Source organism: Hydra vulgaris, chromosome 04 (assembly GCF_038396675.1).
Source record: "Hydra vulgaris chromosome 04, alternate assembly HydraT2T_AEP".
In the NCBI taxonomy this organism is placed as follows: Eukaryota; Metazoa; Cnidaria; class Hydrozoa; order Anthoathecata; family Hydridae; genus Hydra; species Hydra vulgaris.
In genome coordinates, this window is record NC_088923.1 from 11,008,435 (window position 1) to 11,034,915 (window position 26,481).

The 26,481-nt window shown below is 27.4% G+C and overlaps 1 protein-coding gene across 1 annotated transcript; it reads right to left on the reverse strand.

Moving 5' to 3' along the window:
- Positions 1–15,162: 15,162 nt before the first annotated feature.
- On the reverse strand, positions 15,163–17,251 carry LOC100201142 (macrophage mannose receptor 1). The gene is made up of 3 exons (XM_065795431.1): positions 16,908–17,251; positions 16,012–16,260; positions 15,163–15,927 (listed from the first exon to the last, which is right to left on the reverse strand). Exons 1-3 carry the CDS (start codon positions 16,963–16,965, stop codon positions 15,299–15,301), a joined length of 936 nt encoding a protein of 311 aa, XP_065651503.1. The 5' UTR covers positions 16,966–17,251; the 3' UTR covers positions 15,163–15,298.
- Positions 17,252–26,481: the final 9,230 nt, after the last annotated feature.

A 26,481-nucleotide genomic window follows, 5' to 3' on the forward strand; every position in this document is an offset into this window, starting at 1 on the left:
TATATATATATATATATATATATATATATATATATATATATATATATGTATATATATACAGTGACCTAGAAAGGTTAAAAAAGTTAGAATGCAGGAAGGAAGGGGGGGGGGGGGAGGCTGAAACAGAAATTAAGGGGGCCTAACGCAGCTAAAATTTAAACAGAAAAAACTGAAACTTTGAGTTAGTTTTGAGGGAAAGGACAACGCTCCCTCAGCAAGATGTCTCTATGCCAGTGTTTATATATATATATATATATATATATATATATATTATATATATATATATATATATATATATATATGTATACATATACATATATATATATATATATTTACTATTTATATTCTCATATATAAAATCTTAAAAAATATTTTTACTATTTATATTCTCATATATAAAATCTTAAATAATATTGTAAAATATTTGGTTCCATTACAAAGTTTAGTTGAACTTTAAGTGTTGTTTGATCGTGGTCAGTTCTTACTGAATCTTGCATTTAATTTATCACTACCATTCAGATTAGCTACAGCTCTGAATCTTTCAGCGCTCGTATAGTCCTGGTGAGCTTCTATGTAAAAAATTTTTCCAGGGGCGAAGACCCGAGAAAGGGTCGTATTGTACGTGCTCTTTTTTTTGCTACAAAATCTTGCAGCTAATTTTTTACTGCTCTCCAAAACAGCTAGAGATTTAAAACTTTCAGCAGTTATATAGTCCCAATAACGTTGGGGTGTTGAAAATCAAAGCATTTTCCGGGGCCAACGGGACAAGGGGCGAAAAAATGCCCTTCCCACCTTCCCACCCTGACTTTTTTTCATTTTATTTATTAAGGAAAACACTTTAGAAAAAAACATTAAAAAGGATGTCTTTAAAATTTTTTTTAAATTTACTTGTTGTTATTGAGGTAATAAAAGCTAAAGCGCATATAATAGAGCACCTCAAAAATAAAAAAACTGAAACTGACTAAACATAAAATTATTCTATTTGAAAAAACATTAAAAAGGATGTCTTTAAAATTTTTTTTAAATTTACTTGTTGTTATTGAGGTAATAAAAGCTAAAGCGCATATAATAGAGCACCTCAAAAATAAAAAAACTGAAACTGACTAAACATAAAATCATTCTATTTGAAAACAAGTAAGAGCTATTTTTAGGCATTTTGTTATATAGTTAAGTTTTATCATTCATCACTTAAATTAGGTCTTTTTTTAATTTCAACAAAGGAATTGTTTCCCAATTTCGCAATTGCATTTGTATGTTAACGTTGATCAAGTTATCTTCATTACTTAATTCTTATTCATTAAACGACATTCTAAAAAGTATATTTTATGAAAGTCTTGATTTTTTTATAAAAATTGAAACTTATCAATAATCATATAAAAAATTAGTATTTTAATTACTTAGTTAATTATTCGTATTTGATTCATAAAACGTAATTAAATATATTTAGAATGCCACGTTTCGTAAGTTTTTTTCCGATAAGAACCGTTTTGCAAGTTGCGGTGCGAAAGAGTTTCGTTTCGAATAAAATTTTATTTTTAATCATTATTTTAAAAAATAAAAGTATAAAATGTTCATATGTTGCAAATAGCGAAAATATAATTTTATTATAAACATTTTGGTATATAAAAACTTTATTTTTTACAACTATATACGTTTGAACAACAAAATTTTTTTATAGTCTTCAAAACGGCGTTTAGCGAAAGAGCTCGTTTTGCAAGTGCGACTTCCGTAAGCGCTACTTTCGTATGTAGCAAAATAGTTTTATTTCGTAATTCAACTTGCGAAAGGCTACATTTCGTAAGTACCATTTGCGAAATGAACATCAACGGTTTTTTTTGTTTCGTAAAATTCAGCACGAAAAAAAATATACCTGATTCTCAATATCCAAAGAATTTTATTTTTCTGGAATTGTACGAAATCTTCCTGTTAACAACTCTAGTACACGGCGTTTTATTTTTTATTATACAAGGATACTTAAACTTTAAATAATTTCATTTTTGCTTTTATTTTATTTCGCTCTTTATTCCTTTATTATATTTTAAACATTTCGTTATAAAATGTAAAGTTTACAAGATAAAACTTTAAAAGCAAATAATAATAATAAAATTACAAACATAAACATGTTTTTCGTGGTAAATAGTGGTATATGATAAAGAAGATGTTTTCAAATTTTTTCCATTTTAATTTTTACAGAAGAGTCCGTTGTAAATATATAGATCTGTTATATATACAATATGTCCAAATAATTTGCTTTTAACTTTTATTATATCTCAGTACGCGTCGTCCAGGGGATGATTGCCGGACGTTTTATGAACGTCCAGACGTCAGTAAGGACTGTAAGTAAGTCTGTCGGACGTTTTATGTCAGTACCAAAAAGGGGATTTGTAAAAAAAATTGTTAAACGTATATCAACAAACCATCAATTGTTAAAATTATTTCTTTAAACTTTAGTTTGTAGTTACATTGTTGAATAAAAAATTAAGAAAAACTTTTTAAAACTATTTTGCTACATAAAAAAAATTTTGCATTGCTTTTCCGCGAAAAGCAATGCAAAATTTACTATAATTTAATTGAAAATATGGCTGCTTAATAAAATTATGATTGCGAAGATTTGTATTCACTTTTATCTTTTGATAAACACAAATTATGAAAAGTAATCGGGGAAGTATCGAGTTTACATAAAAACATAAAACAAAGAATATTATAAACAATAGGAGTTGTTTTTTAAAAGAATGAGGCAAAATCAGCAAATTGAAATAGTTTAGGTATTGGATTTGTTTGAAAATTTCAGGGATATCTTTAAACCATTTCATAAGCGGTTCAAAGTTATGTGTTTGAAGTTTCACAAATCTTTGACTTCCGTGTTTGGATATAGCAGTTTCATGCAGTCAATAAAGTTGTTTAAAATGAGAGGAAGTGATTGGTTTTAATGAATGAATGTAGTATCAACTTTTATAAATTAAGGAAAAAAGTTGAGCTTTTAAAATACTTGCAACAACCTTTATTCCGTTACCAAAAACAACTCTTGGGGGCGTTGAAGAACACAAATTATCTACTTTTGAGCACCAACTCTCTGCGTAATTTAGACTTATATTAGAATGTTATAATTTTTAAGTAAGAACATCTGGTTTTGCTTACTGATAATACAATTGAACTTAATTAAATTAGTCTAAAAAACCATGTCTGAAAACCTCTACTGTTTTGAAAGCAATACAACTTAAGCTAACTTTAAGAAGTCTTCAAAAAAGTGTAAAATTACTTTTTTAAAGTTGGTCTAAATTTAGTTAACAAAATTGCACCTCCCATTGATTCATTGAAAACCTTTTAAATTCTTCCAAAAATAATTTATTATATGACAGTAAATTTATGTTAAAAAAAATTGAGGAGGCTTTCTCATCTTTAAAAATAAACAAATCGCCGGATTTTGATGAAATATCCAGAAATATAGTAATTTTAAATAAAAAACATATCATCAAACCTCTGTTTCATATTATGAAAATTTCAATAAATGAAGGTGTATTTCCTGATACATTAAAAGTAGCTAAAGTGTACCCATTCTATTAAGACATTGATAGTTCTGATATCTCAAATTATAGACCTATATCCGTATTATCTGTTTTTTCCAAAATATTCGAACATGTTATGTATAACAGAATTTATGTCCATTTCTCTTTTACTCTAAACAGTTTGAGTTTCAAAAAAATATTTCAACGAAGCATGCCATTATTGAATTAGTTGACCAAATAACTAACGGTTTTGAAAAAAATAAGTTTACACAAGGAATTTTTATAGATCTGTTAAAACCATTTGACATAGTAGACCACTCTATACTCTTAGAAAAAATAAATTATCATGGTGTAACAAACAAAACATTTTCTTGGATAAAAAGCTACCTTATTGACCATAAATAATATGTGATAAAACCGGATTCTGGTACATTAAATATTTTTATTGATGTATCAAAAGCTTTTGATACGGTCGATCGTCACATTTTAATCCAAAAAATTAGACATTATGGTTTAAACAAAAGAGCCTTGAAATAGTTTGAAAGCTATTTAACAAATCGGAAACAACTTTTGCACAGTAATGATGGTCAGCAAAGTGAACCCCTGAGCAAAACCTGTGGGGTTCCACAAGGTTCTATTCTCGGACCACAACTTTAATCTATGTAAACGACTTAAACAAAGCTTCCAAATTGAAAAGTATAATGTTCGCTGATAATACTAATCTTTTCTTATCCCATACTGATATTTATGAACTCTTTTCAACTACAAACAAAGAACTCAATCACATTTTTAATTGGTTCAAAGCTAATAAATTAACTTTAAATATTACCAAAATAAAATGGATTATCTTTCACCCTTGCGCAAAAAACGTTTTTTACCAAGTAATATACCTCAAATTTGTATTGATGAAACGATAATGAAAAGAGATACTATTATAAAATTCTTAGGTGTTTATCTTGATGAGAATATTACTTGGAGAAAACATATTGATCATGTTAGCACAAAAATTTTCAAAAATATTGGCATTTTATACAAATTGCTTTTCAAATTCAAAATATTTTTTTGATAATATGAAGGTTTTAGATGTTAATAAACTGAACATATTTAATGTCTTATGTTTTACTTTTATATGGAAAAACAATTTATCTTCATTTGTTTTTAACGACCTTTTTTCTTTAAAACCAATAAATAAATATACATTAAGAAATAATAGTTTTTTAAATGGACCTTTTTGTAGAACAAAGTTCAATCAATTTTGTATTTCATATCGTGCACCCCTTTGGAATAAAATAGTATTACAAAATTTTGATCCTTCTATTACTCTTCCTGTTTTTAAAATTAAGTTAAAAAAATTTATTCTATGGACAACATTCTAAAATTCTACTAAAATGTATGTGCGATGTATTGGTTAAATCTTCAGCTTATAATATATTAAAATGTGTAGTATTTTTGCGTAATGTAAATGTGTTATAACTTCTATATATATATATATATATATGTTATAAATAAATATTTTTACTTTTTAAGGTTCCGATGATAAGATCCTTATGATCTTCTTTCGGAAACCTAGCTTTATATTGTTAGTACGCAGAATTGTACCATTTATGTAAAATATTCTGTGTGGAGTACCACAAGGTTCAATTCTCAGCCCTCTCCTTTTTTTAATACATATAAGCGACTTCTGTAATGTATCTGCAAATTTAAATTCAATTATGCATGCTGATGACACTAACTTTTTTATATCCAATAGTGATATTAATCAGCTATATGGTGAAATGAATATTGAGCTAAAAGCTAAAAATATATTGAGCTAAAAGCTAAAAGAATATTGAGCTGCTAAAAGTAAATAAATGGTTCAGAGCTAATAAACTCTCAATAAACGTAGACAAAACTCATATACATTATTTTATAAAAAAACGTAGGAAGAAAACCTGCCACAACCTGTCACTTATAGAAATTACCATTTCTTTCTATAAATAGTAAACAAATTAAAAAACAAGAATGTTTAAAGTACCTAGGAGTCTATGTAGATAAAAACTTATCTTTGCTTTCCCACATAAAATACATTGAATCAAAAATTAAAAAAACTATTGGTATAATGTTTAGAGTTAGTCCTTTAATTAATACTCGAAGTCTTAAATTAATATACTTCAGCCTAATTCATTGCTATATTTATTATGGTAACATTGCGTGGGCAAGCACACAACCCTCTAAACTTAAAAAGATATTTAGTGTATAAAAACATGCTTGCAGAATTATATATGGAAAAAATTTGAGCATGCAATATCGGAAATAAAGATGATGAATATATACGAGATAAATACATTTCAACACATGATCTTTATGTGTTATCATTTAAAAAATCTGACACCAAAACCTTTGAAACAAAATTTAAGATTAATCAAAACAATAACTATTCTCTGAGATCAAACGAGAGGCTCACATACACACTACCTCGTAAACTAACTAGATACAAAGAATATAGTATAACATATCGAGGGCCTAAGATTTGGAACAGTTTTAAAAATAACCACATCAATCTGGTGAAAACAGTAAATTTATTTAAGTTTTTATATAAAAAAAGTAATTTTGAAATCAAATGACAGCTTTGAAACTTAATATATACACTGTCGTTTTTTTAAAATATACCATTGTTTTTTAACCTAATTTTTTGATATATTCAAAGGAATTTATTCCTCGTCTTTTTTTCTTTATTTTTTTTTTTACGGAGTTTTATTATTCTTTTAAAGATTTTTTTTTTTATTTTTTTTTTTTTAATTAAGGTTTTACAATAAATTGTGTTGGCATAAACTGCCTGTCAACCTAATAATATAATACTTGACAATTACAGAGTTTGTATAACTAATAGAAAATAAAATGTGGATTAGTCGTAGAGAAGCCATTCATTTTTTAGATGATTATCTAGAAGCAGTTTAAACATTTTTATAGATAACGCTGATTCAATGTGATTAGGAAGAGAGTTCCATTTATTTATTATTCTTAGAGAAAAAAAATTCATGCGTAAATTTAATCGCGAAGATTGTTTTTTTAGTTTATTTATATGACCACGAGTAATAAATTTACTATCTATTTCAAAAAGACTTCTGTCACTATTGTTGTTTTTGCACCATTTGTAGACGTTGATTAGGTCTGCACGAAGTAGCCTGTATTTTACAGTTGTCATATTTAATGCCAACAATCATTGTTCATACGGTAGATCCTGTAATCCATTGATTCGTTTCGAAGCTCTTCTTAACACATTTTCTAGTTGCCGTTTGTCTTTGAGAAGTCCAGGGTTACAGATTGATCCACAGTATTCTAGGTGAGGGCGGACTAGTGCTGAAAATAGTTTTTTGAAGGATAATAAGTCTGGATATGATGTAAATGTTCTTTTTATTATTCCTATTATTTGTGTGGCTTTGTTGACTTGAATAGTTGTGTGTTTGGAAAATAATAAGTTCGAATCTATGTGAACACCTAAATCTGGTTCGCAATTTGTGGTTTTAATGTTTACTCTTATATTTTTTTTTTGGATCATGCATATTATAAGTATGGGATTTGTTGTTGTTTCCTAAGTGCATTACAGAACATTTATCAATGTTAAATTTCATTCCCCATTTTTGAGACCATGTAACAAGAGCGTCGATGTCATTTTGTAATTCTTGCGCAGACATTTTAACGGAGTATATTTTTTTATTTTTATTTTCTTTGCACTTGTAAAAGCTAATATAGGGGGTCTATGAAAAGATTGTGGTGACTCTGGTCATCCATATCTTCTTTGAGCCTCTGTCTGTTTATATAAATACATATGTATTTTTTCTTTTTTTTATGGAATAGTTTTTTTTATATTTTGTATGAACAGCAAAATAAATACAAAAAAAAAAAAGTAAAAAACTAAAGCCAACGAGTTATTAGGCCAAGTGAATAAAAAAAGCAATTGCTTTTACTCAGTATTTTTGGAGTAGGGCATATCGGGACAGTGGGGCACAACGGGACAGTTATTCCTCAAGCCTTTTTTAGTGTAAATTTTTTGATAAAATATTTTAAACTACTGTACCTCATTATTGTAAAAAAAGATAATTTTAGAAATACCTAAATGCATTAAAATTACCAAAATGTATCAGTAAGTTAGCAAAAAACAAAATCTGCGTATTTCGCGTATTACGATGGTAGTACAGTAATTAGAAAAAAAATTTATATTCAACTTTTACAAATGTTTTTTTTTTCTCAAATGGTATAATATACTATTTAAAGCTAAAAAAAGTTAAAAAAATTTGATAATTTTTTTTTAGTTATTATTTATTTATTATGAAAGGTCAAAAAATGGGGTAAAGGGCGACGAAGATTTTTTAGCAACTGTTCATAATTTATGATTGAAATTTTGGCTATTGATATATTATATGTGTCATTGTGTCGTGGATTAAAAGATTTAAGTTAGGTCCAAAACTTGATAAGATATTAGCATATTTGTAAATTTGGGCAAAAATGGAGTAATTTAAGAGCACAAAATCTTTAAAAAATACTAAACGAGAGAAGCAGTAAACTTTATTCGTGTGCATGTTGTAAATAATAATACGATAAATAAGTGGGCCAAATTTCAAATTAATTTTATAAGTAGTTTTGAAAATATCTAAAATCTTGAAGTAAAAAAAAAGGAAACAAACTAAGTTCAAAAATGTTCACTTTTTTACATTACACCAACTAATGCTTTATTTTGATCACAAAAGCTATTTTGTATTTCAAATAACATTTTTTTTCTCAATTTTATTTTATTTTTACATTGCTTTTCTGCTTCCGAGACTTGTTTGGTGTCCTTACTTATACTACAATTTTGCCCATTATTACTAAAGGTCATTCAAAACTCATTTAAAAAATTATTTAAAAGTTCTTGTCCATCATAAAATTCAAAACAGCTGATCCTACTGTAATACTTAGAGCAGTTTTTTCACCATGTAAGACATCTCGTATAGTTTGATTTTTTTTCCATGTAAACATTTTTCAGGAAAGTTATCAGAAGAAATGACTATAAGCATTGGTTTGATAGTGTACACAACAGCTGAATAAAAAAAATCTAATAAATCATATACTTGATTTTTTTATTCTAGCTGTTGTGTACTATATTAAATATGTCATTTTTGCAGCTAATTTTTTAGATTGGGGATTATAACATGAACCTTTTAATGAACATACAAAACTGATTGCAATCTTTAACTCAATTCACAAAATGCTACAACATTTGGGTTTATGTCAAGTGGTCAAACACACGTTTAACTAGACCATTTTGTTTTGCATTAGAGTTCTTTTTAGTAATAGTAGTAGATAAATAAATAAACAGTTTCTAATTAAAAACCATTGAAACAAGTTTATAGTCCAATACCTAGGCTTACTTTTTTAGAAGAATCAAATTGTAAATTTACAAAATTTTCACATACTAGACATTTAAGAAGCATAACTATGTTTTAAGGTAAAATTAATCTTATAATAAGGTCAAAATCTTCATTTATATTTAAAACATTCTGTACAACTTCTCTGTTCGACAACTTATTGAAGGAGGATGAGCCTGGAATATTTTAAACTGAACTTCAGTCTGAAAGTATAGCGTTGTTTCTTTAAAAATTTAAACCCTTTTATCACTGTTTATCATGAAACTTTGATTTTACATTTGGTAAAGCTTTTTTAAAGATATTTTCCTTTTTGATCCACCCATTCACTTTATTTAAACAAGATATTAAAAAAAACTAAGATATAAAGTCACAAATAACCTTGACAGTAGTACAAATAGCTGTCTTGTGCGCAATGAACGCGCATAAATCAAGCCAATAAACAAGAAGCAATAGGTAAATTACAGTACTTTGTTTTATACAGTCAGTATAAGGGTGTTTTTATTGCATTTTGTGGTATAATTTCTTTGCAAAAATACATAGCAACGGAAAAATCAAGGCGATGCTATGGATAAAAATTGATACTGAGTCATTTGCTGAAACAAAGATTAGATGTAGATACCAAAGTTGTATTACAATCCAAGAAAATATAAGGAATCTACTATGATTTTATAGATATAAAAACGAATTTTCGAAAAAATGGTTTTTTAAATTTTAATTACTGTACTACTACCGATACAACGACAAAAGATCTTGAACTATTTTGCTTTATTTATAAAAAGTTTATATTTTCCATATAGTATTTTTTATCCCCTTTTAGAATCTGATTTAAAAAAAAAATATCTGGAACTGAAATTTTTGAATAGTATTAATTTCAGTAAAATGGCTTTTGCGGGGCATATCGGGACAACAAGTTATTTATATAATTGACTATTGTATGAGTATATAACTTTTTTAAAAGTTTAATGTCTGAACATGTTTAAATGATAAAATGGTTTCATTTTTTTGTCATTTTTAAAGCTTTACAATTACCGAATAACTGCTGCTTTTTAACTGTCCCGTTTTACCCCACCCACTAGAAAAATGTAAAAACTTTACTAATCAAGAGTTTCGTTACTTTGGTTGTTGTTGCTTATTTTTAGAATTTTTGTTTTTTTGTTATTTTATTTCCTTATATCAATGAATTTTAAGAAATTTATAAAAAACAGTATTGACTATGATTAGTTTATCCCCCAACGAGCATTTGTTTCTTAAGTGTCCCTATATGCCCCGCTCTACCCTATTTGCTCAACTTTACTCCAGCTTACGTGAATAAAAATTTGAGAAAAATCGTGTAAATTTTAATTCACTTAAACTTAAGCAATTTACTCTGTGTAATTACTCTGTATAATTACTCTGTATAATTACTCTGTATAATTACTCTGGATAATTACTCTGTATAATTACTCTGTATAATTACTCTGGATAATTACTCTGTATAATTACTCTGGATAATTACTCTGTATAATTACTCAGCTTTTCGAGAATAAAAAATTGAACAAAATTGCGCAAGTTTTACGTAAAGCTGAGCAATTACTTCAAAAATGCTGAGTAAAAGCAATTCCTATATTTTATAAACCCGGCCTATTGACTTAAAAAAACTGCTGTTATAATCAATAGTTATTTAATAAAGAAAATTTTTCATTTTTTGTTGGTCTCTGGTATCAATATGGTTTAATCAATAGTTATTTAATAAAGAAAATTTTCATTTTTTGTTGGTCTCTGGTAATTGTTTTATATATAAAATTTACTTATTTTTAACACTGAATTTAAATATCTTATTTTAGTTGTTTTTTAATGTTTTTATGTAACAGTTTTTAAATGTAACAAACTTACCATCAACACTGAAAAAACAAAGTATATTCTTTTTCACTCTTTATCAAAAAGGTTTTTATTGCTAAAAAACTTACCTAAACTGTTTATAGAAAAGGTTGAAATAAAAAATGAATCGTCCACAAAGTTTCTAGGAATTTAGCTAGATATAAAGATATCTAGATATTTATCTAAATAGGAATTTATCTAAATGAAAATGTTACCATGGAAACCACATATTGATTATATTAGCTCTAAAATTGCCAAAAGTATTGGAATCATATATAAAACTAGAAATTATTTAAGCAAAGACAATCTAATGCAAATGTACTACTCGCTTATACATAGGGTTGACAGGCGTCCGGCTTTTACGGAGGTGAATACAGCGCCAAACCTGTAAAAATAAAATTTTTTACTGTGTTCTCCTTCGTAAAAGCCGGGCTTCTGGCAACCCTACATATACATAGTTATATTAACTATGAAATTACTGCTTGGGGAGTACAAGCAAAAGTAAGCTGCGACATCTTTAATGTCGCCAGAATCACGTAATTTGCTTAATAGAGCAGCCGTGTTGCAGCGGTTGCGCACTTGTCTCAGAAACAAAGGATTCGTGGTTCAAACCCCACCTCTGGGCAAGTTTTGCGACATCGGTAAGGAAGGAGGCGTAAACTTTCGATTAAATGCTCATCTGCGGTGCTCTGTGGTAAGACCGTAAGGACTTCTTGGCCCACCTAAATAAAATTATAAATGTATATATATACATATATTTTTTTCAAAACCGTTTTACGCATTCTAAATTGTTATTTAAAGACATGAAAATTTTTAATCTATACAAATTAAACATCTATAAATTTTTATGCTTTATGTTTCAAACTCAGAAGAACTCAGAATTTCTCATTTTCAACGAATTTTTTACATCAAAAACAAAAAATAGGTATACTCTTCTGAATAATAATTCTTTAAATTCTTTAAAACCCTTTTTTCGAACAAAATTTAGTCAGTTTTGTATTAATCACCGAGCACCTTATCTTTGGAATAAAATTGCTTTGCCTAATTTTGATTTGTCAATATCATTACCCATTTTGAAAAATAAACTAAAAGAGTTTATTCTCTCATTGGATAATATATTTAATAATTATGCTAATCATGTTTCTTCAGTAATTATAAACTATAAATATAAAAATATATGCAAACAACGCATAAATATTTAATATTTATTATGTCTTCAAAATCTAAGAAATAGTTAGATTTTTACATATTTAAAAATAATAAAAATAAAAAAATTCTGAAATTCAAAAAACACAATAATATGAAGTAGTTATTTTAAACTTATCACAGATATAAAAAAAACTTTCCGTTATTAGATTTTCTGCTGAGATATATTTGTATACCATCTCACCCCGTGTCCCATAACACCCCGTTTTCCCCTATTCTTTGCCGAAAAAGTGAGAGTATAAACTTTGAACTGCCGCTTACTTGATTAATTTTCTTAACTTACTTGATTAATTTTCATGCATGCGTATACTTTCTTATTTCTTGATATTTTCTAAATGGAAAAAAATCTGTTTATTTGAATAACTTTTCTACAACGTAATGCAGTTGGCAGATACCGTGGTTTGACTATTGTGCTGCACAAATTTCTTCTGCCATGAATGATTAAAGACAGATTCTTGATGATGAACCACATAGGGACATAAAAATGTATAATGAATATTGCTATAGTTACCATATTTGATGAGTAATTGCGAGTGAAAATATATAATCCAAGAATCCAATTGGCAGAGATGAGCTGCTTAGGGTGAGCCTATTTTTAAAATATATGTTTTTCCACATCATTAACAATTTTGTTCACTTTTTTTACAATTTATGAATAATTCGCAATTTTATGATTATTTAAAAGTAATAGCATTAGTTTTTATTTAAACTGATTAAGAGTTGTACTTTTTTAAAATGTTATTACTGATCATCTTATTCCATAGATTCCTTTAATCGTTATTGAGAGTTTTGTTGAATCACATATAGTTTTGTTGAATCATATATATAGTTTTGTTGAATCATATATATAGTTTTGTTGAATCATATATATATTTTAGTTGAATCATGTATATAGTTTTGCTGAATCATGTATATAGTTTTGTTGAATCAAATATAGTTTTGTTGAATCATTTATATAGTTTTGTTGAATCAAATATAGTTTTGTTGAATCATATATATAGTTTTGTTGAATCATGTGTATAGTTTTGTTGAATCATATATATAATTTTGTTGAACCATATATAGTTTTGTTGAATCATTTTAAAATTTTTAGTAATATTTTTTTATTAATTTTGTACATAAAAATTGTAAGTTGATAAATGCTAGTTTGGTAAACATATTCAGTTTGTCAATAAAATAATATGATCAACTGTGTCAAATGCATTACTAAGATCTATAAAAACACATAAGGTATTCTTGTTTTCATCAAAACCTTGAAAAAATAACATGAATAAGATAAAGAATTACGAATTCAGTAGAGTAAGCTGTTTATTGTTTATTATAAAGGGGATTATAGGAAATCTTGATTAGAGATCCTACATTTTCAAGCAAATACATTATATGCTGCATAAAATCTAATACTCTAAATTTAGTAATCTGCACCTCAAAGAGTAAGTTTGAATACCCAAAGATGACCTGGTGTTGATCTAAACATTCTATTTACTGAAATAAAAAAAACAAAGTATAAGTAAAGTATTAGCATTGTATTATCTATTAAGCTGTACATAGAAACATAACTTTTACTATTTTATTAAATAGAAAGAAATATAGTAAATTAGATTTTACACTTATAACATTAAAATTAGTTTTTTTTTTCAGAAAATGTTGTATTATAGGTTAAATTCAAACAATATAAACCTAACAATTGTAAATAACTCGAAGTAACCTTATGTAAGTCACTGTGTCGTAATATTAATGGATAATACAAACATACATAATATGTTATCACTTTTAAGCTTAAAGAATATTTTACAAAAAAATATGTTGGAGCTATCAATAAGTAAAACTAATCCAAATTTGCTGCCGGGGGTTGTTCTTGTCCAATTTAGCTTATCTTTGTCTCATTTTTGTTTTCCTATAACTAATGTAGAAGTCATGAGAATAATTTTATTTAAAAAAAAAATATTTTCACTCTACCCTATGTAGGTCTGTGAATTCAATTCTGAATAAGATAAATATAGTATGACAATAATTAAACTCGATACTGAATAGCAAAAAATATAATCACAATTAAATCATTTAAAAGAACAGTAAAACAACATTTATAAAATCTGACCAAACATTTGTTTGTATTTTTAACTCGTATTTATTTGTTTATGTAAAACTCTCGTAATAACTAATTTTTACTTATATTTTTAATGAACTTTAACGTGTGAAACGTTTAAAAAAGGTGCACTTAAAATAAAGTAAATTAATTCACAAACAAACAACCAAGACGATAATATGTATAGAGAATTTTTTTTTTACAAAAACATTATAAAAGTTTTGTTTACTGACAAAAATAAATTTATTGATTTAAATTAAATTGAAATATGTAATGCTACTCTACTTGACCTAAAAGATGCACCTCAAACAATTTTTAGAAAAAAATGTTATTTTTAATATACTTCTCCAGTTAGTGCAGCATTGAGGAATTGGATATAGGAATGCAGAAACAATTATTAATTTGGGTTATTAAAATTTTTAAATAACTACTTAAATTATAATCACAAATGAAGTAGAAACACAAAATTAGTCTTTCATAGCATTTATTTATGACTCCTCAAAAAAAGACACCTTAAAAGCAAAACATTTTACATATTAATAGAAAAATTAAAAGCATCCAATTAACCGTTTTGGTTTTTTTTTTTTTTGTTAAATTAATTTTTCTATTATTTTTTAACTCCCACTTCTAATTACCATATCTCAATACTATTGCAAATACTGTTGAAATTTGAGGATCACAGTTTTTAGTTTTATAAACTGTTGTTACAGTTTCGTGGATTATTGCGCTCCAACTTAAAAGAATGGAAAAATTGAAATAAGAATTAAGCGTAAAAAAGCAGACCCTAACAACCGGGGGGGGGGGGGAGGGGGCCGTAAAGGTGCTTGACCCCTCCCCCAATAATTTTTCGAATAAATAGTTTTGAAAAAATTGACTAAAAAAAAAAAAGTTTTCAAGACTATTTCAGGGCACCAAATCCAGCGCTGCCCCCCAATATAATTTTTGTACCTACGGGCCTGAAAAGTACAAATCAAATAAATAACAACTTTGTTTATCTTTTAAAATTAATTTTATAATTCTTACATTTTTTACACTTGTCTTTTTATATACAAAAAATAAATACTAAGCTGTAAATAAAGAATTATAAATAGCCAATGGAGTATTAAATTTATTAAATAATGACAGATTATTATTTTAATAAATTATTTATTTAAGGTACTAATGAATAAAATATAATAAATACAATAAAATAAAAGTAATTTTTTAATTTTTAGTTAAATATTATATAATTTTTAAACTGAACCACACAATGAAAAAAAATTTTAATGTATTTTATTAGGAAGGCTAGGATTGTCTTTTACTCTTTCGCAAACAAAAGGATGAAGCTCCCAACACGGCACATTATCCCATTTTTTACCTCTTTGAAGGATTCCGCATTGCTTGGTTTGATCTCTTGTTATTCCATTATCTTTCCAATTCTGATAATCAACAAGACTGCCATCGCTCCATTTCCACCCAATATTTTCTCCAACTTTACTTGGGTCAACATTTTCAAGTCCAATCCATGGTGTGTCGCATCCATCAAAGGCTTTTGTCAGATCTGACTCTTCTTTACTATTATGTAAAGTTACAAGTTTCCCCTTTTGTAATTGGCACTGAATCCTAGATTCAAAATAGTCTACTTTAGTCATGTTTATCATGTAGCATTTACTACCAACAGCAATCCACCCACGGTCACAAAGGTTTGGTTTTATGATTGTTACATTCAAATTAAATTTTGCCTTTGTTTTGCATACATAAAAGTTGCGAACATTTCCACAATGGAGATTGTTTACCCATTCACCGTCGTTATTACTCATAGACATAAAGTTACATTCGTAATATTCTCTACGAGGATACCCCGAATTCCAATTCAGATATTTTTGTTCTGTTGAGTCTAACCATTCCCATCCTAAACGTAAAAAAATTTAAAAATCTAAATCTAAAATACTGTTGTTATAGTTTTTTCATAAATCAAAAAAAACAACTTAAATACCTGTTTTTATTGTTTTTAAGTTATAATCAATCATTATTAAACCAATCCACGAATCTGCGCACATGTTCATTTTATAAACAATATCATTTTCATCACGGTTATGAATTGAAACTAAGTCAGCATTTTTTTTACGACATTCGCGCGCAGCGTTAAACCAATTGGTTTTTCGCAGTAAAGGATTTGGATGGTATGATGAGCTCCAATAGCAATAACTCTTATAATATTTCCAATCTTCACTCTCGCAAGGATCTACAGAAAAACATAAGAAAAAAACAAATAAATGAAAATAAATTTAACAGGCAAAATTATAACTTTTATGATGAAATTTGTTAAAAACATTTTGACGATTTTTTTTTTGTAGATTTTATTGAAATTATTTGAATGTTTAGAAGTTGTTGGAATATTAAATTTGAATTTGATCTAGTGTAGAAATTAATTTTTATTGCCTAGAAGCTTAATACAATTTAAAGATTTATAATACGAAGTTAATTTTTTGCTTTAAAAAAAAAAAAAAAAAAAAGTTTTCATTTTTTATTCAATCAAAGAAACAAATAAAAAAATTAATGTTATGTTATGAATTTTGTATATTAAAAGTTTTATTTTAAAACAATATTAACATAAACTAAAACTTCAAATATTCTTATCGCATTTAGGAGTCGAGGTCAGCATTGTACCATGAAACATTTTTTGTTTTTTTAATTTTTCTAACTTCTATCTTAAATATTTTTTTTATATTAAAAAGAAAAAAAAAAGAAACTTTTTACTACTTTTTGATAAATAAAAATTAATGAATATAAAAGTTTAATTTTTCAAAATGGTACCGCATAAAATATATAACATATTTAAAAACATTTTCACCCAACGTTGACCAAAAAAAACTTAACAAGAAAACTTACTCAAAATTGTGTCAATACCAGCAACAAAAGCACCAACCATTACAAGTATTACTATCATTGTTTCTACTGTTCTTTAATTTTTTTTTTAAATGAAAGTTAATATATGATTAACTTTTTACATTAGTAAAATGTTACCACAATTTTATATAAAATCTAATAACATTTTAAAATAAAATTTAATAATGCTTTTACTTAGTTTTTGCAGATTTATTTAAGCCTATATTATAAATATATTTCTTGGAAAATAAATTTCGAATAACGTTAAGAACTCACGTAACGCTACGCAAAAATATATGGTTAATTCAAAAGCTTGATAAACATGTCGATACAATATTTTAAAATTTGTTCACAACTTTAATGCTCTAGAGAATAAGTAACTGTCCTGGGAGCTCTAGATAAGAAGTAATTCCCCCTTTTTCAATACGGATACAAGTTATTATAGTTTTAATGGTTTTACATTCATTTGTTTGTTCAAGCAACGATTTTTGATTGGGTGTTTTATTATTGTTATTTTTTTAAGGAATCCATTGATAAGTATAAAACAATAATATAGCAGCACGTTTTTTTTAATTAAAAAAACTAAGTAAATGAGCTAAAACTATAAAATTTTATAATTTAAAAATTTATAATTTTATTTTTTCCTATTTTTCCAATCTCGTTCTAAAGGTTTCGCACCAATTAAAAACTCATTTAGACTGTAGTTCACAGTTAGAGATAACGTTATAATTAGCATTAGGTCAAAGCTTGGTGTTAAGTCGAAGCGATATATAGGTGAAAAACTAATAATTATTCTTCGAACTCCTGATAAAATAAAATTCTTATTAAAAAATAACATAACACTAAAAGTTTCTTAAGATTTTGGTTTTACTCGTTTCTTAAAAACAAGTATCTAACAAAAAAAAAAAAAGGTTTAGTAAGTAACCGATTAAAAAGTTTTTTAAGTTTAAATATAAACATGGCCGACGACGCGAGTTTTGAAGTGGAAAGGCACAATCGTGGTGGTGGTTTTTTTTCCAATTCTCCAGAAAACAGACGTCTGCTTATTACTGCTAGAAACCATTGTAAAAAGGTTTTGTCTAACGCCAAAGGACGGTAGTTAGACTGAGTCGTTTAACTACCGTCCCATTAGTCTTCTTCCTATCACAAGCAAGGTTTTTGAATCTTTAATTAACAAGAAATTAATCTCTCATCTTGAACCTAATAACTTACTTTCTGATCATCAATATGGATTTTGATCTTCTTGTTCTACAGCTGATTACTACAGCTACTAACAGTAATAACCGATAGATCTATCGTGCATTTATCATGCTATCATAAAGGTGGAGAGGTTAAGGCTGTCACTCTTGGCATTTTCAAAGCTTTTGATAAAGTTTGGCATGCTGGTCTTCTCCATAAGTTTTCTTCTTACGGTGTATCTGGTAACATCATTAAGATTATTGAATCTTTTCTTTCCAATCGTAGTATAAAAGTTGTCTACAATGGACATCACTCTTCTTCATATCCTGTAACTTCAGGGGTTCCTCAAGGTTCAATCCTTGGCCCTATACTTTTTTTAATTTACATTAACAATCATCCAGATATTCTCACATCTAAGGTGACATTGTTCGCTGATGATACTACCATTTATTCTTGTCATGACAAGAGGCCAACACTCTCTGATTGCTTGGAGGGGGCATTTGAGCTTGAAAAGGATCTCACTTCTGCTACAGCGTGGAGCTTACAATGGCTGGTGAACTTCAATTCAAATAAAACCCAATTTTATCAGCAAATCGTTATCGCAATAATTTAGATCTTCCTATATTTATGAACGGTGATGTACTCGATGAGTCATCTACCCTTCATCTTCTAGGATTAACTCTTACTTCCGATCTTTCTTGGAAATCATATATCAAATCATTTGCAAAATTAGCATCTGCTAAGGTTGCATCTATTTGTTGTGCTCGACACTTTCTTACTCCGGATTCTATTTTTTATCTCTATAAATATCAAATCCGTCCTTGCATTGAATACTGTTGGGTAGATCTTGAAGGTACAAAAACGCATAATAAACATAGTGAGACCTGTTCTTGCAGCCAACCTCCAACCATTATCACATCGTCGCAATGTTGGTTCTCTTTCTCTTTTTTACAAATACTATAATGGGCACTGTTCTAAAGAGTTAGCGTCTTTTGTGCAACCTACTGAAATTCATTCTCATGTTACTCGTCATTCAATCAAGTCTCATCCTTTGTCTGTGACTGTTCTTAAGTGCTCAAAAAACTCTTATTCTTCTAGTTTTTTTCCTCGAACATCAGTTTTTTGGAATTCACTTCCTTCATCTTGCTTTCCTGATTCGTATTACTTGCAATCCTTTAAGTCGTCTGTCAGTCGTTATCTTGCTCTACAATCTTAATTTTTTCTCTACGGCGCCACGAACTCAATTTGACCCCATATAAAAAATAGGCAAAGGGTGTAATAAAATAACCCATTAGTAAAATAAATAACTAATATTAAAAATAAAAAATTAATGGATTGGCAGTTTCACAGTTTATGCTTAATGCATTTATCAAAAGTTATACAGAGCGCATAAAGAACATTCATAGAAACCAACCAAAGGTCATCAACAAAAGGCGTAAATGTTGAAGTATTGCCAGACATTTTATTATAAGACCAATGACTAGTCTCTAATAACTGATTGAATTATGAGATTAAATCAATAAAAAAACACAATTCAATAACAAGTAGCTCAACCAATATCAAAACTTTTCATAAATTTTATTGGGAATTTTTATAATCAAAACATGTGTTAGTTTTTGGTTTATGTTTGGTGTTTGCAATATGTATATTTTACAGAGAAATTAAGTAAATTAAATAAATAAATTTTTCTCGTTGTGTCATATAGTTTTGTTTTTATTTCTCTATAAGTTTTAATGCAGTGATGCAAGTCATCTATTTGTAACAATGATCTAAGGTTGCATAAAACTTTAGGCCGATATATAACATTTGTTGTTGAAATTCAGTATGTAGCTAATTTATAATAACATTTGCCTAACATTTTATACAATATTGGTTATGTTACATACAATATTGGGCCCATGTTACATGCGATATTGGGCCAATATTGTATACAACGTATAGCCAATGCCTAAACAATGATCAAACCTGCATTGGGCCCACATCAAATTTCAACGTTGGGCCAACGTATCACCATGCATTGGTCAAACATTGAGCCAATGTAAGCTTGCTATCTAGGATATATACCATGCAAAACATTATTAATACTGTAAGCTTTTAAAAAAAATAGTAGATGGCAAAAAAAAGAATGAACTCTAAAATTTTCTCTTGATGCTACCACCATTTAATCATTAGTAGGAAAGAACTTTTTGCAAAAGCATTTTGTGATTCTGTTTTTGTTTTATATATAAGCAATAGACTCATGTAAGCTTCAATGTTTGATGCCATTAACAAAAACTTCAAATAAATGGTAGATGTAGTTATAAACTAAATTCTTGTTGCTTAACTTCATTATTTCTAACATTAACATTATTTCCAAAGTCTGAACAAGTAGCTATCTCTTTTACTTAAATATCTCAATAAACCAAAATTATTCGTAATGTTATAGTTACCTTTGTCTTCAAGAATTATTTGGACAAATTTTATTTTTCTAATTAGAGTATCTTGTTGACAGTAAATAACTAGATAAACAGTAAATAACTAGATGCTAACGTGTGTTAAATCTTATTTTTTTGATATGCCTACACTGATTAAAAGCAAATAATCCAAAATGAGTTCTTAACATATTATTTAAATATAAATTTCTAAATTAAAACTATTTCTTGATTACAAAAAGTGTTTTAAAATTTATAAAACAAATAAAAATATAAAATCACCATGGATTACAAAAGATTTAAGAAAACCCTTGAAATTAAAACAAAAACTGTAAATCTGATGCAATCGATTATCTTTGATAAATTTGAGTCTTATAAGAACTTCTGAACCAAACAAAATATACAACTCATTTTTTTAAATATTTTATGAAATTTTGCGATGTAAATTTTCCTAAATGTGAAACTTATAAAACAAATAAAAATATAAAATCACCATGGATTACAAAAGCTTTGAAAAATCCTTGAAAACAAAACAAAAACTGTAAATCAAATACAGAGCCGCACTATAACATATGCAACAAGTGCAATCGCACTATGCCCTCAATATTTAAGGGGCCCCAAACATTAAAAACACGTTTTTTTAAATAAGAAACTTATTTATAAGAAACTAGCCCTTAAAGCCAAAATCGTAAAAATTTATTAGTAATAAGTTATTTTTCAAATAAAAGCTTATTTTATTAATTTTTCACCAATATATAGCAACAACAAAACTTAGAATTAAAACGAAGTATTAACTACAACCGAGAACAATATCTCAAATGAATATTTAACTTGCACGCGCAATTGATTTGTTTGATCCCCACCACGTCTCTAGCAGTACCGCGCTCAACAACTTTTTCTCCGCGCAGCGCCTTGTTCGCCAAGGTTCGTGTTTCGGAGTTATTGAGTTGAGAGAGGGTTTGTAACCACAACTAAAGTAGCCTCCTTGATTGTAGAAGCTTTCGTGGCCTTGGGGAGGAGAATTGAAATTTAAAAAAAAATTGAATGAAGTTCCATTCAAAAGAGAATGGAATTTCGCTCAAAATTTCCCTCAGAAAAAATTTGTTCTAAAAATTAGTCGAATGGAATCAAAAAAAAAAACACGTTCAATTTATTAAAGATTTATTTTGAAAAATATGTACTTAATAATTCTGTTGTTTTAATGTTTCAAGTTGTTAGTTTTTATTTATTTTTAAAACAGTTTTGGTAATATTTTCTTTTTTTTTCATTTTCAACTGCTTGTCATTTAATTTACATTTACATACAACATATAATTACCTCAAATGTCGAAAAGATGTTATGAAAGCGGTCCACAAAAAAGTACGAAACAGATCCGGGAAGTAGCAAATTTGCCTAGCTGGATCATTAGATAAATTTTTTAAACAAGGTAAAAGTTTAGTTCGTATGACAACGCAAGCAATATGAAAGGAGAATATAAGGATGTGAAAAGTTAAATTTTAGAAGTCAACAACAAAGCATGGTATACACCGTGAGGTGCACACAACATAAATTTAGTTATAAATGATAGTGTTAAAAACTCTATTAAAAGTCAGAGTTATTTCACTACATTAAATAATTTATGGTCCAAAGCGATGGGTTATTCAAGTTTTTTTTATTATTTCATTTATTTAATACCTAATGTAATTTACAAGGTAAAAAGAAAAAAGAAAGTTATTTCTCGTGATTTTCACTTAAGAACTTTTTCATCCAGAATTTGTTTAAAAATTCTTCATTGTTCTTTTGCATTCCAGCACTCTATTCCATACTTCAAAGTTTGTTCAACTTCGTGAATTTCACTTTTAGAAAGTGCTATTTTTACTTTCTTCATATTTTGGATTAAATTTGGAAAATTCTGAAAACGGCAAAGGTCCTGGATATAGCTAACCAAACGTATGTTGAAATAAAGGGTGCCAATGAGTTATATATATAGGAAATAGAACTTGGATGGGCAAGCTGGATAGAACTTGGATGGGCAAGCTGGATAGAACTTGGATGGGCAAGCTGGATAGAACTTGGATGGGCAAGCTGGATAGAACTTGGATGGGCGAGCTTCCAGATTGAATAAGAGTTAGTACAATAGCTCTAAACTTTGAGATTTTTTCATCAATATTTGTATAACTGAGTGAAGCAAAAATTTAATGTTAAGTATCCCATGTGAATTCCAGATATTTAAGTTTATTCTGAAGATTTTTTTACAAGAAACTGTTATCGTATTGGTTTCTATTTGTGCTTTACCTGAAATCAAGAATTCAGTTATTTCGGCATTTAGTTTAAAACAATTTAGATTACTGTAAGTTTTGCATGATTTTATAAGCTTTTTAAGACCAGAGAGGGTGTGGCTTAAAAGTATGATATCATCCACATATGCTACCATATCTACGTATATAGATGTATATAGATGTGCCAACAATACCTTGATTTTTAATAGTTTCAAAAAGACTTTCAGTGTAAATATTATAGAGGCGAGGTGAAAGAATTGATCATTGTCTTACTCCTTGCTTTAGGGGAAAATAAAGTAAAATATATTTAAAAATTATACTGAAGGCGCCAAGCATAGAAAAGATATTAGTCTTTGATGAACTACCCAGATTGTAAAACTCATGTTGTTGATTGTAAAACTCATTTTCAGTTAAACAAATAAGCTCTTATGAATTTTTTTGTACTCACAACAGTTTGGTATCAGTTGCTATTAAAGCTTCACATTTTTAGCCAACAGCTTCAACAAAAAGATAATTAAGATTGCATTACAACATACAAAGGCTGTTATTGCTTCATGATTTCAAAATCAATTTTGAACAGATTATAAAAGAAGCATCAGTAAAATTAAATGTTAAAGCGCAGGTCATTGAACGGTTTTCTTGTGATATTATTCAAACATTAACATGTAAAAACAAAGATTGTCTTGATAAATTACCGGAACCTAGCTAACCATTACCAAAATGGAGAGTACATAATCTCAAAAGATTGGCAGACTATTAATTATATACAGACCACAAAAATATAAAAAAAAGGAAATATGAAGATATTGATAATATATCAGATGAATAAATATTAATGATATATCAAATGATATTGATGATATATCAAATGATATTGATGATATATCAAATGAATAATTTGAACCAATAGACAATAACTAATTAAATGCTGAAATGAAATTAATATTCGTGATCTCGTTTCTTAAATTGATGATGAGCATAACCTTATAACTCAAACGACTAAAGATAAATTAAACAATCTAATTTTAATAATTTAATCATATAGTGAAAGATTCATTGCAAGAACAATTTGAATCGTTTAATTCTTCAAGCCAAGTTTTCAATTTTCTTTTCGATAATAATAAGCTAAAAACTATAAATACAATTAATAATTTTTATTATTTGTATAATTTTTCTTTCAGAAATGAAAATTTTAAATTTACATAAAATAGATAGTTACATATTTATATTTTTTGGTTTAATACGAACTGGGAGCACTTAATCCCAGTGAGGAACTAGGTACACGAGAATTATAGAAATATTAAAAGCATCACATTATTTTTAACTAACAAAATTAATAGACTTTGACACCCATTAACTTTTGGCAGTAGTGGTATTTGTCATATTTGACAGATAATTAAACGGCAGACGATATGGTATTTGGTGTTGCATAAACAAAGTTTTTGTAAATATTAATTTTGATTTAATTCCTTTATCAAAGTTATACGATACTTTATCGGGGGTTCAAGTTTCTAATGAAAGTTTTTGAAACATTTTTTCAGAATTCAACATGCCTAGAATATATAAGGCGAGAGAAGATGCTAAGAATAGAATACCTATAAATAAGAAAAATATGAAATTAGCTGTTAATTATGTATTATAAAGTAAAAGTATACATAAAAAACTCGAGGAATTTCAATAATGACTTTCAAAAGGTATGTAAAAAAAAAGAACTATTCTACTTTAGAAAATGAATAGGTTTCAAATTAAGTGCAAGCACAATTTTCTAATAAAGAAGAGAAAGTGTTAGTTGACTACTTAAAAATGTCAAACAAACTTTATCTTAGGTTATCCTCAAAAACAGTAAGACAACTTACAATGTGCATGTGAAAATAAAAAGAATTCTTTGCCTAAGAGAAATGAATTTTAGTCAGCAATATATGATTAGTTTCATAGGCTTTTGAAAACTAGTTTAGCTCGCGCTACTTTCATCAATAGGTTTTTGAAAATTTAAAAAGTTTTGACCTGTAAAATTTTGATCAACAAAAATTTAGAATGTAAATAGGACAAGTATTACTACTGTCTATAAGCCAAAAAAACTCAAGTTACAAAATAGTGTGTTTTTAAAGTGACTTCAAGAGAGCGCAGACTGTTAGTGTAAGTGCAGCCATAAATACTTTGGGAAACTACTTACCACCACTTACGGTATTTCCCCGCAAAAGGTGACAACAACAAATGGTGGACCTCCAGGAACCATCAGGATTTTGTAATATTTTTTTGGGGACCCAAACTACATTGATAAAAGGCATTAACAATCAATCTTGTTTTTGTAAGTATTTTGGGCTAAATTCTGTTAAAAATAATGTGAAAGTTGCAACGAGGCATAAAAACATCGCCATTTCCTTACTCAAGAAAGCCCTTCAGGAATTCTTAGTACCATCTGAGTGTGCTTTTTTTAGTATGAGAGAAACCAACTGCATGATGCCAAACACTCATTATACCAACTTTTTGGAATAGGTTTTTGTAAAAAATGATGTTGACATAAGCTTTTGACATGAAAATAAGAAGTAAATCTTACCGAATTATTGTTAGAGAAAATCTTCTATCGGCCACATAAAGAAGTCTTTGAAAAATTTTTTTTTGTTTTTTTTTTAATTGTTTTACCTTCTTGAAAGTATGACTGATGAAATGAAAAATAATGTTATTAAAATCCACCAATATTTCCCCATTCTTATATAATTTATTAATAAATAGTACTTTAAAAAAATAAAACATAAAAAATTTAAAAAGTATATTTTAACATACGTAGTTATCTATGTTAACAATTATATATGTATGCATATTTGTTATTTATTATTATGCATAATAAGATATTATTCTTATTTTCTTGTACTGGTTTATATATATATATATATATATATATATATATATATATATATATATATATATATATATATATATATATATATATATATATATATATATATATATATATATATATATATATATACATTAAGCCACTAACTGTCTAAAACACACTTTTATTATTTAAACACATTGGCTCACTTTGAGATTAATATGACTAAAATAAAAAAATCTAACATTCTTTGAATTAAATCTTTTTTAGTTGTCAAAGTCTTAGAAAAATAGTTTTTGATTTCAATATTTGTAACATACAAGTTTGTAATATTAGTCTGAAGAAAGTATACAATATAGGGGAGAGTTGCCTTAATTGGAACACTTTAGGAAAAAATATTTATTAACCAAAAGATGGCTTAACTATGAAAACATTTATGAATTAAATAATATAGATATACAACCCTACTATGCTTTTATTAATGATTCGACTCTATTGATCGCACCCTTATTGGATATAAACTTTGATTTTTCAAGGCACCATTTTGTTCCAATAAAGGCAACTGGTCTCCTTGAATGGAACACATATATTCTTTAATTAGAACAGTTCTAATATTTGAATAAATTACAGCTATAAAACTTATGGCTCAAAGGAAAAATTAATTGATTAGCTTTTTAATAAAAGATATTTAAAAGATATAATAACAATTAAAAATTACAACAAATATTTAATCCTTTTTTCGCAATTCATAAGTCTTTTTTTCTTGCAGCTTCTGCACTTGGGATGGTAGTGGTGATATGTGGTGTGCTGTGGTGGCGATGGTGATTTTCTTTGATGTGCTCAATTTCATTTGGTCCATGGTGATTGAGTCAAGTGCTACTTTGCTTTCCTGT

Bases quoted from the DNA above. Each gene is read 5' to 3' on its own strand.
- LOC100201142 (XM_065795431.1), bottom strand. From the start codon at position 16,965: ATGATAGTAATACTTGTAATGGTTGGTGCTTTTGTTGCTGGTATTGAC. The intron at 16,261-16,907 runs GTAAGTTTTCTT...GTTTTTCTGTAG, and splicing joins TGGTATTGACACAATTTTGA to ATCCTTGCGAGAGTGAAGAT. The intron at 15,928-16,011 runs GTATTTAAGTTG...TTTTACGTTTAG, and splicing joins CTTAAAAACAATAAAAACAG to GATGGGAATGGTTAGACTCA.